This window comes from Labeo rohita, chromosome 5 (assembly GCF_022985175.1).
Source record: "Labeo rohita strain BAU-BD-2019 chromosome 5, IGBB_LRoh.1.0, whole genome shotgun sequence".
In the NCBI taxonomy this organism is placed as follows: Eukaryota; Metazoa; Chordata; class Actinopteri; order Cypriniformes; family Cyprinidae; genus Labeo; species Labeo rohita.
Window position 1 is genome coordinate 46,268,448 of NC_066873.1, and position 12,099 is coordinate 46,280,546.

Below are 12,099 nucleotides of genomic sequence, written 5' to 3' on the forward strand. Positions count from 1 at the left end.
AAGCAATATAATATGCATAAAATAACACTGAAAAATTGTTTATATCATAAATATTGTATAAATTATGCAAATGCATAGAATTTCAGATTTGGTTAATACTCATGCAGATTCTTATTTGAATTATATAGGCTATATAATGACAATGACACTGTGTGTCATATAATGTATATAGATTTATTTTATTACATATAGATTCGTATTTGATATGCATAGTGTAAATAATGTGTATGCATCAAAATATAAACATTTCTAAGATTATTATATATATTGCATTTATATATCATATATTGTAGAAATAATGCATATGCAGAAAACTACATTATTCTTAAAATATTTTAAATATAGACTATAATGATAGTCAAGTTACATTATAATTAGAATTTATTATTCTAATTATACAATTAATATAAAATTATTATAAATAAATTGAACCGTGTGTGTCATATAATGTATATAGGTGTAGTATAATTTGTTTAGTACCTGTACATTTTGCTCATTGGCCATTGAAAACTTAAATTACTCTTGTTGTAAATAATTACATATTGAGACAAAAAAAAAAAAAACTGCAGCAAGGGAAAGTGAGTGAAATGCAGAATAATTGTATGTCATGAGAGACTGTGTGTGTGTATTGAGGTTAATAACAGCTGGTTAAATGTGTGAGAATAATTGCAGGCTGTGATGTGTTAATAGCCTCTGTACAGGTGTTGAGCCACTTATGTGAGATTATCTCTCAGTCTGTGTCTCTCTCTCTCTCTCTCTCTCATATCTGTTTCTCTCTCCTCACAAAGACAGAGTTTCTCATTGGGTGTGTGTCTTGAAGGGGTGGCGGGGCTCCTGCACAGAAAGAGCTTTTTTTTTTTTCCTCCTGTGTGTGTGTGTGTGTGTGTGTAGGTGGGTCGGGGGGTCATTAATAACTAATTAGAGGCTCGGAGCCACAGGCTCGTATAAGTGCAGCTGATCCGGAGGGAGCGCAGCAGTTCATCCCGCATCATCAGCCGCACTCAGAGTCCCGCAGACCCGCTGCACACATGGGTTCGGTCCTGCCCGCGGAGGCGCTGGCGCTCAAGTCCAGGTTCAGGTCTCAGCTGTGTGAGATCATCACCTCTGATATCCTGCACAGTTTCCTGTACGGCCGATGGAGGAACGTGCTGGGAGAGAATCCGTGCGAGGAGCAGCAGAGCCCGAGAACCGCCTTCACCGCCGAAGTTCTGGCGCAGTCCTTCACTGGAGGTAAAACCGGCAGAGAACATTGCTTTATTGATCGGGTTTTCCTGCTAGATGATTCATCCGAGAGTAGGGGTGAATTCAGGAGAGCTGGGACCTTTTTTCCCAGTCATGCATAATTTAAAAATCCTGGGTTGCTTCAACCCAACTTTGGGTCAAAATGGACTAACCCAGCTGTTGGGTTCATTCAGGACTGAACCCGAAAGTTGAAACAACCCAGCATTTTTTTAGAGTGCGTCAATGGCAATAAGTGTCCAAATTCAGCTGAAACTGCAATATTTGTGAAATCCGTAAAGCGCTCGATTATACAAAATGAACTTGGGCTGTCGTTGTTTTTTAAAGTTTCAACCTGACGCTCATTACATTTTGTTTGATGGATGTACAAGCGAACTGTTAGTTTTGGATCGTCTGCGCATGGTTAAAAACGCAAACAAATCATTATTAGAGTTATAGGCTATTAATGTTCAAATTCAAATGTAAAGAAGGAAATGGTACACCCTAAAAATGCCGGGTTGTTTCAACCCAACTTTGGTTTCAGATATGGACTGACCCAGCTGTTGGGTTCATTTGTTCAGGCTGCATTCGATCTTTAACGCAAAAGTTGGGTGGAAACAACCAAGCAATAAATTGCAATATTTGTGAAATTCGCCCGATTAAACACAATTAAGCTATTCACTAAACATCCTATGATTGTTTGTGTTTTTTAAAGTTTCAACCAGACACACGTTCATTTATTAATGATATTATCCCTATGTTTTAAAGCTGGGTACTCTTATTTTTCAATCGCGCGGTCGAAGCCAACAAAATAATTTCTTAAGTGTTTGTTTTTATGATATTGGAATTATATTATAGTTAAATGCACAGAAGGAAATGATATGTTTAAACGTTAGATATGCTAATTCGTTTATTTATTGTAACGTGAGATAATCAAATAAATTAAAAAATCGTTTGCGATGAGCGTTTTGTAAATTCGCGAAAAGCTATTTTACGTGTTTTCGCGATTTATTTCGTTTTGTATATTTGGTGGAATTGTTTTTTAGTTGTTGCTGGTCTTATTTTGAGTCCTAAAATGCTGGAAAATGCTTGAATCCGTTTAATTCTGTCAGCGATCGGTTGCATTTTTTATTGTCGGGAAAACGCCGAAGTTGCGGATCGAAACTCGTCCGTGTCAGTGGGAATAAACCGCGTTTCCCGTGCTGGGAATTTCTTCCCAAGCTCGTTGAGGGATGCCGTTCGTTCTCCGGCATTTAGTCTCTTTTCTTTTGCTCCATTGAAGCCGTTTAACACGGTGAAAGGTGCTTTTGGACGCGGCGCGTTCGGCGTGTAAGCGCTGATGACTGAATGAATCGCGGCTTTAAATTCATTTGGTTAACTTTGTGCTTGACCTGAGAAAGCCAAAGAAAAGATTCCCATTCTGGGAGCTTTCTCCCGCATTCACGGATCTCTGGACAGGCTCTTTTCCTGCGCTGGCATCTCCGCTTCTCTCCATTAACGCACCGTGAACGGCTCTTTCTGTCCTCATTCACGGCATGTCAAGCAGCTAATCGCCTTTCCATCTTTTTGTTTGCCAAATTCCTGCGTGTTTTTAAACAAGCCATCGCTTCATTCACTCACATTTATTGCTACAAACGTCGTGAAAGGATAATGAATGTGGAATGAGTCAGTGGAGAATAATGAGTGTCAGTGAAAGCGGAACGAATGCGCTTCTTCACCTCTCCTCAGCCGCTTCTGTTTGCGTTTTGTGCGCAACAAATGCGCGATTCTTTGATTTTGACGTTAAATGCGAGTGTCTTTCTTTGCCGCTTTTCACGCGCCTTTCAATGCGCTTTTACAGTTTCCCTCCCCAACATTTAACGCACTTAATCCGGTTAAATAGAGGTCATATTTCGTGACCAAAATAATAAGGACGGGGATTCGTTTCATTCATTCGTTTCGACGCGTCTGCCAAAGTGTCATTACAAAGATGAGCTACTTTTTTGCCACGACCAACTATATAGTACAGTCACGTTTGTGTGACTGCTAAACCAGTACAATCATGCAGAAAGTGCCGATTAAATGGTATATGCGATCACAGAACAAGCAGAACGTTTTCAACGAAACAAGCGAAACGATTCATATTCATGAGCGTTTTAATATTAATTCGTTTAGAAATGTGACCCTGGAGCACGGGTAGCCAACAATACATTGCATGGGTCAACATTTTCAATTTTTCTTTTATGCCAGAAATCATTAGGATATTAAATAAAGATCATGTTCCATGAGGATATTTTGTTAATTTCCTACCGTAACTATATCAAAACTTAATTTTTGATTAGTAATATGCATTGAACTTCATTTGCACAACTTTAAAGGCGATTTTCTCAATATTTCGATTTTTTTGCGCCCTCAGATTCCAGATTGATGCATAAATCTCAATTTCAAAATAATTACCCTTATGTTTTGTGGTCCAGGGTCACAAATGATTCAAATCAATTTAAAAGTCTCATTTTCATTTTTTGCAAGTCTATAAAAACAAAATCGTGTATTATTTTAACAGTGCTTGTTGTGATTCGATATGTGTATTTATTTAACAATCACCATCTTTTAATCGCACTTTAATGCTGGTCAAGAGCAATGAAGCTATAAGATATAACCTAGTGATTATTATGCACAGATCTGATTACATATTTGATAATTAATATTTGAAAATCAGGAATCTGAGTGTGCAAAAAATCAAAATATTGAGAAAATCACCTTTAAAGTTGTCCAGATGAAGTTCTTAGCAATGCATATTACTAATCAAAAATTATGTTTTGATATATTTATGGTAGGAAATGCATAAAATATCTTCATAGAACATGATCTTTACTTAATATCCTAATGATTTTTGGCATAAAATGTCATTTTGTCCCATACATTGTATTGTTGGCTATTGCTACAAATATACCCGTGATACTTAAGACTTAAGAAGAAGGTTTTGTGCTCCAGGGTCACGCATTATTAACATGTTACACACAATTAAGGTTCCAAAATGGTGTTTTCGCTTCGATGCAACAGAAAAAACATTTTTGGTTCTCAAGGAAGCTTTCAGTGATCAGTTCTTTCAGTGAACTGTGTTTTTCTTAGTGTAAAGAAAATTGTGCAATGGAAAAATGAATATGTAAGGTTTTTCATGAATGCCAGTAAAGAAGCTTTATTTTCTGACTGTAATAACAGACAGAATGATGCTTATTCATATTCATGGTGCCGGTGTCCTGCAGAGGTGCAGAAGCTGTCTAGTCTGGTCCTGCCCAGCGAGGTCATCATCGCCCAGAGTTCAGTCCCTGGAGAAGGTCTGGGGATTTTCTCCAAGACCTGGATCAAAGCCGGCACCGAGATGGGCCCGTTCACCGGGAGGGTCGTGTCCCCTGAGCACGTGGACCTGCGCAAGAACAATAATCTCATGTGGGAGGTGTGTGTGTGTGTGTGTGTCTCATTATTCTGCATAAGACTGGTTTAAATGAAGTGGTTTAATGAAGAGATCTGTGTGCATGCGTGTTCAGGTGTTTAATGAGGACGGCACAGTGCGCTGCTTCATCGATGCCAGTCAGGAGGACCAGCGCAGCTGGATGACGTACATTAAATGTGCCCGAAACGAGCAGGAGCAAAACCTGGAGGTGGTTCAGATCGGCAGCAGCATCTTCTACAAAACACTGGAGGTAAAACACTTACTTCATGTGATGACAAACACCCTCAAATGATGCTGAAGATGATGAAATGAGTCAGTCGTACAGTGATCGTCATCAGTATGTACAAGGGTCCAAAACTTTGAGAGCACCTGGGAAATTATGAGATTGAAAATCTAAATTAATTGAAAATCTAGAAATTGAGTGTTTTTTTAAAAAAAATAAATAAATAAATAATAATAATAATAATTAAAAAAAAAAAAAAAAAAAGACCACAGTTACATAAAATTATGAAGAAGTATTGTCAGTAAATATCCATTGCTTTTTTTTTTTCATTGGCAATTTAATATTTTGTCTTCATTTCCCTTCATAAAACTCTAGGTAGACTACAGTATTTTATTCACTGATTTATTTATTCATTTGTGGCATTGTGTTAAAATCCTGAAATTGAATTAATCTTTGGTAGACCGATGTTGGTAAAAACATAATGTCAGTGAATATTTACATTTTTATGAGTTTTTTTGTTGTTGACAGAGACAATTTTGTTCTCTAAGGACCTCTATTAAATAAGTTTTAATGAATTAAATAAGTTTTATTAGTATCATTAATAGAACATTTGTTAAATGTGATCTGGTCTTTACTGTCCTCAAAACATTAGCAAAAAAATGTAAAAAAAAAAATACATGGAAATTAATAAAATCTGAAAAAGTCACGAAAATGAATACAATTTCAAAAAGTTAAGGAAAATAAAAAGTCATGAAATGAATAAAATCTTAAATTCATGAAAAATAATAAAATCACAAAATGTCAAAGTATTGAATCTCAAAAACTTAAATTAATAAAACCCCAAATTCATTAAAATTAATAAAATATTAAAAAGTCATGGAAAATAATATAAAGACATGAAAATCAATAAAATCTCAAAAAAAAAAAAAAAACTCTGTTATAAGAAAATAAAATCTTGAAAATCATGAAAATCAATAAAATCTCAATTCATGAAAATGGAAAAAAAAATCTCAAAGTCACAAATTATAATAAAATATTGTGAAGTGTTGAAAATTAATACAGTTTTAAAGTTATGAAAATTGACACATTCTCAGTCATGAAAAAAATAATAAAATCTCATTATTACAGTCTTGAAAATTAATAAAATCTGAAAATGCCATGGAAAAAAAAGAAGAAAAAATAAATATATATATATATATATATATATATATGTATATATATAATATGGAGAGTTCTGATTCAAAAACCCTAAATCCATGTGATGTATTTCTTTAAAATTAGCATTTCTTTCTGGCTACTTTGTATAGGTTTCTATGTAACATTCCCATCATATTCCCCACATATCTTTGTTACAATATCTTCAAAAGACCGCAAATGTCAGTGTTTCTTTAAAGATGACGCCCGAGTGTTTGTATTTCCAGACTATTCCTCCGGATCAGGAGCTGCTGGTTTGGTACGGGAATTCCCACAACACTTTCCTGGGTATTCCTGGTGTTCCGGGCACAGAAGACGAGCACCAGAAGAAGAGGAGCGGTACGTATGTGTTCACCTGCAGCTTAAGCTGATAAAAATCACGGCCGTTTCACAGATTAAACTCATTATGCCGTCTTAAGCTTTATTATCTAATTAGTGTGAGTTTAAGATGTTGAGGAAGGAATGTGGAGCAGATGCTTATCTGTCATTTACATGTACACGTCTGACCTCTAGTGGTGCATGACGGGATTGCTGTCCACATTTCACATCCACTCATCACTTACACATTCATGGTGTTTTAAGAATAATATCTGTCCACACTTTCATGTCATGCTTTATAATTCATATCCCATATAAATCATAAATTGCATGTACTAGATGAAATATTATCTAACACAAAATTAAATAGCTATTTTTAAATGCATTAAATGTTTAATTAACTTAAGTGTTCATTAACTTGTTTTAATGAAAATTAATCAAATAAACTTTTATTTAAATTGTGAATAAATTTTATGCATGTTCGTGAGGGTTTGAGATTTTATTTTCGTGACTTTATATTATTTTTTGACTTTTTAATATTTTATTACTTTTAATGAATTTGAGGTTTTAATTTTTTGAGAATTTATTCATTTTAATAACTTTTTATGATTTTATTATTTTCCATGACTTTTCAAGATTTTATTCATTCTCATGACTTTTCAAGACTTTATTAATTTTCATGACTTTGAAATTTTAACAATTTTCTTGATGTTTTGAGATTTCAATGATTTTCCTGACTTTATATTATTTTCCATTACTTTTAATATTTTATTAATTTTATTAATTTGAGGTTTTTTTTTTTGAGAATTTATTCCTTTTTAATGACATTTTAAGATTTTATTTTTTGACTTTTCAAGATTTTCATAACTTTTTTCGTGACTTTTTGAGTTTTTACTCATTTTCATGGCTTTTTTTTTTTTTTAAAGTGCATTAATTTTGACTTTTCAAAATTGTATTCATTTGAGATTTTATTCATTTTCATGACTTATGATTTTATTTTCCATGACTTTTTGAGATTTGATTTTCATGACTTATTAAGATTGTATTAATTTTCATTGCTACTTGAGATTTTCATGATGTTTTGAGTTTTTATAAATTTTTATGATTTTATATTATTTTGCATGACTTTTAAATATTTTATTTATTTCAACGAAGTTTTGAGGTTTTATTTCTTTTATGATATTTTGACTTTATTCATTTTCATAATTTTCAAGATTTTCTTCAATGTTCATGAATTTTAATATATTATAAATTTTCATATTTTTATAGATTTTATTAATTATCATGATATTTTGAGATTTTATTAATTTTCATGACTTATTAATGAGGTTTTGAAATTTTTATTCCTTTATGACATTTTATGATTTTAATTTTCATGATTTTTTTTTTTTTTTTGAGGTTTTGAGATTTTATTCCTTTTTATGACATTTCATGATTGTATTAATTTTCATGAATTTTTGAGATTTTATTAATTTTCATTATTTTCCATGACTTTTCAAAATTGTATTCATTTTTGAGTTTTTATTAATTTCATGACTTTTTATGATTTCATTTTCCATGATTTTCATGGTCATGATTTTCAAGTTTTTATGACATTTTTATGACTTTTCAATATTTTATTAATTTCCATGACTTTGTAAGATTTCATTATTTTCTTTATATTATTTTCCATGACTTTTCAAGATTTTTATTATTATTTTTTTTAAATAAATGCTAAAACATATTTTAATATTTTATGACAATATTTTAATATTTTTACAATATATACTCTACTCTTTGAGGTTTGTGCAACAAAGGTAGATTTTTATTTTACTATTAAACTGGGTGCAGAGACTGATTTATGTCCATTGTCCTCCACAGCAGAAGACTCTCACGTTTGCGACGCCGCATCTTCCTCGCTGTCCTCCTCCTCCTCCTCTTCGTCCTCTTCGTCCGGCGCGAGTCGCATGCGCTGCGTGATCTGCCACCGCGGCTTCAACTCCCGCAGCAACCTGCGCTCGCACATGCGCATCCACACGCTGGACAAACCCTTCGTGTGCCGCTTCTGCAGCCGCCGCTTCAGTCAGTCCTCCACCCTGCGCAACCACGTGCGTCTGCACACGGGCGAACGGCCCTACAAGTGCCACGTCTGCCAGAGCGCGTACTCGCAGCTGGCCGGCCTGCGCGCGCATCAGAAGAGCGCGCGACACAGACCCGGGGGATCGAACTCTGAGGCCGGACAGCCGTCGCCTCCGCCCGCGCACATGCCGGCCATTTCCCATCCTGCACTGCTGCGGCACGTCCCAACCATGGTGCTCTGAGAGGACGAGGACGAGGACGAGGACGGGCGCAGACGGACTGAGTCCCGGGACAGGCACTTTAATCGGCACAAACCTGCGGCAATAAGAGCCACGGCTGGAACTGAGACACAAACCACAGGCTGGAGGATGAAGATGATGATGGTGGTGAATGAATGAGCACTGGATGCAGATCATAAATCAAACATGGCACAAAAAAATACAGGGTTTCTGCAGGTTTTATTAAGTAAACGAACTGAATGGAGCACAGTGCGCCCTCGAAATGTAAATGTGATGCATTAGCAGTGCTTCAAAGTTTGAAATCTGAAAAAAAAAAAAAATCTTTTACTGTATCTTCTAATCACACTGTAAAAATGTGATGTTTTTCAGTCTTGTTTTCCAGTGCAAATGTCCAAAGATTCATAAATCAAGATGCATTTACATAAGAAACAAAATAACACAAGTCTTGTTTTATGACAAATTGATTTTAAGGGAGTTTCTGACTAAAACAAGAACAAATATCTGCTAATAGGTTCAGAAAAATCATGTTTTCATTCCCCATTGACAGATGTTTATTTGTTTTAATCAAGAACTTCAGTTTGTTCAGTTTCTCAGAAAACAAGACTTTTATTAATAAAAATAATACTGTTTTTAGATTTTTTTTTGTTGTTGTTGTTGTTGTTTCCAAAGTATCTAAAAACTCTTAAATCATGAAGGATTTTCTAGATGTGTAAAGATTGTCTAGTTTTCAGGAAAAAACTAGTTTTTGCTTAGAACAAGCAAAATAATTTGATTTTAAACAGAAAACAAGATTATTTTGCTTGTTTGAAGCAAAAACTCACTTGCGTGACTTTTTTTGTTGTTGTTTGTTTTCTTGAAATGTTTAGATATTTTGGCTAAAAACAAGACAAAAAATCTAATTAAAACATTTTTACAGAGTAATAATAATAATACTTTTTTTTTCAACCCAACCCAAGGTCACTTTAAAAATGTAAAGAACAAAACAAAAACAAACAATAAATAGCAAACATAACAAACAGAGCAAAAGCTGAAGAGTTATATTCAGAGACTTTTTTTTTTTTTTAGATGTTTTTGAAACATGTTCTGTTTGCAGATCTTGATTTAAGGATGTTTAGATGTTTGTACTGTAAAACATGACAAAAATACCAAGGAAGAAATTCATTTTTGCAGTGTTTGCAACATTTAATGCCATAAGTTTATGAATTCAAGACTTTCTGCTTTGATTTAAAACCTTTTTAATTTTTGAAAATGTGAATTAAGACTTTTTAAGAAACGCTGTGTAAAGTGATGCAGCTGAACGCCTTATACACTAAACATGATGTGATGAAGTCAAATGAAAACAGCTTTTGTTTTTGTTTTTTTAAAGATTTCAATTCTGTTTACTGTTCACATTCACCAGATGCATCATATTGCTTTTAAACAGTTCATGATTTTTCTACCATATTGACTATAGATGCATTCAATATTACATTGCTGTACTGCAATGCATTAAAGTAAATACCTTTCAGGTTGATAAAGAAATGCATCAGAATTATTTTAGATCAAAGGATTTTTAAGATCACATGTCCAAACATTTCACTGCACTGCAAAAAAGATTTTCTTTTTTGGTATTTTTTTCTGTGTTTTTCAGCATCTTAACATCCTTAAATCAAGAAACATTTACTGCAGATACAAAATGAAGTGTTTCTAGTTCTTTGAGTTTACACTTAAGAAAAAAATCTGCCAACGGGGTAACAAAAATCGTATTTACTCTTTAAATGAAGTTGATTTTCTGACCCCGTTGCCAGATATTTGTTCTTGTTTTAAGCAAAAACTCCTTGATACATTTAGCAGAAAACAGGACTTAATATGTGACCCTGCAGCACAAAACCAGTCTTACCGTAAGTATCACAGGTATATTTGTAGCAATAGCCAACAATACACTGTATGGGTCAAAATGATCGATTTTTCTTTCATGCCAAAAATCATTAGGATATTAAATAAAGATCATGTTCCATGAAGAAGTTTCGTACATCTGTCGTAAATGTATCAAAACTTAATTTTTGATTAGTAATATGCATTGCTAACAGCTTCATTTGGACAACTTTAAAGGTGATTTTCTCAATATTTAGATTTTTTTGCACCCTCAGATTCCAGATTTTCATATAGTTTCCTAACAAACCACAAATCAATACAAAACTCATTTAGCTTTCAGATGATGTATGATGTCTCATTTTCAAAAAACTGACCCTTATGACTGGTTTTGTGCTCCAGGGTCACATATTACTATTTTACTTCTGTTTGATTTTAAGAATGTTTAGATATTTGTTCTGGAAAACAAGAAATACAGTCATGAAGTCATTTTTTGCAGCACATCTTTTGTATGGAATACATTTTATTATTCATGTATGTTGATGATGCTTCTCTGCTCTTTAAGATAAAATAGATGCATAAAGATTCATTTCAGCAATAATTTAAAGATTTAAAGGTACAAAGGCAAAATATCAAACCATTTTGTGTCTCTCCAGGTCTGCAGCAGTGATTGTGATGACTGAACATCATGAGTAAAAAGTTCAAATGTTTGTGAACGATATTAATTTGCAATCACTGGATGCCGTTGCGTGGTCTAATGGATATTGTGAATTAATTCTATCAGACGATCGCATAAATCAGTGTTAAGATGTACATATGTTTGTATTCTTTGTTTATTGTAAATAAAACAGTTGAAACAAACGATTGATTGCACTTTTGCATACCATGTAAATACTATAGTACTGCCACTGCAGGCTACTTTGTCATTTTGAGAAGCTTCATAAATCACATCTTATAGTAATAAAATGACTATAAATGAAAATAAATGAACATCATAAATTGAACTGAAATAAGTTTAAGTAAACTTACTAAAAGTGGAAAAAACAAAGTTGTAAAGTCTCGAAAAGTCATGAAAATGAACAAAAACAAAAAGTTGTGAAAATGAACAAAATCACGAAAATTAGTGAAAATGAAAAAAAAGTTGGGAAAATTAACAAAAGTTGGGAAAATTAACAAAATCACAAAAAGTTGGGAATCACAAAAAGTCGTGAAAATGAACAAAATCACAAAAAGTAGTGAAAATGAAAAAAATCTTTAAAAAATCTGTAAAATAAACAAAATATTTAAAAGTTGTAAAAATGTAATAAAATCCAAACGTCATTAAAATGAATAAAATCTCCGACAGTCCAGAAAATGACTGAAATCATGAAAAGGCATGAAAATGAACAAAATCTCAAAATCTTTTCATTATTTTATTCATTTAAAAAAAAAAAATTTTTTTGTTCATTTTCATGACTTCATGATTTCAGTCATTTTCATGACTTTATTCATGATTTTTTTTTCACGACTTTTCGAGATTTTGTTCATTTTCATGACTGAGATTTTATTTATTTTAACAACTTTTC

The 12,099-nt window shown here is 33.2% G+C and overlaps 1 protein-coding gene across 2 annotated transcripts; it reads left to right on the forward strand.

The window, feature by feature from the left end:
- Positions 1 to 563: 563 nt before the first annotated feature.
- LOC127165506 (PR domain zinc finger protein 12-like) lies at positions 564 to 11,007 on the forward strand. 2 transcript variants are annotated; one of them, XM_051110194.1, is made up of 5 exons: positions 564 to 1,230; positions 4,464 to 4,654; positions 4,746 to 4,901; positions 6,296 to 6,407; positions 8,247 to 11,007. In XM_051110194.1, the coding sequence occupies exons 1-5, from the start codon at positions 1,029 to 1,031 to the stop codon at positions 8,684 to 8,686; spliced, it is 1,101 nt and encodes a 366-aa protein (XP_050966151.1). In that variant the 5' UTR covers positions 564 to 1,028; the 3' UTR covers positions 8,687 to 11,007. The 2 variants fall into 2 exon arrangements, with proteins under 2 accessions (XP_050966151.1, XP_050966152.1); XM_051110195.1 differs by having other exon boundaries at positions 8,250 to 11,007.
- The last annotated feature ends 1,092 nt before the right edge of the window (positions 11,008 to 12,099 follow it).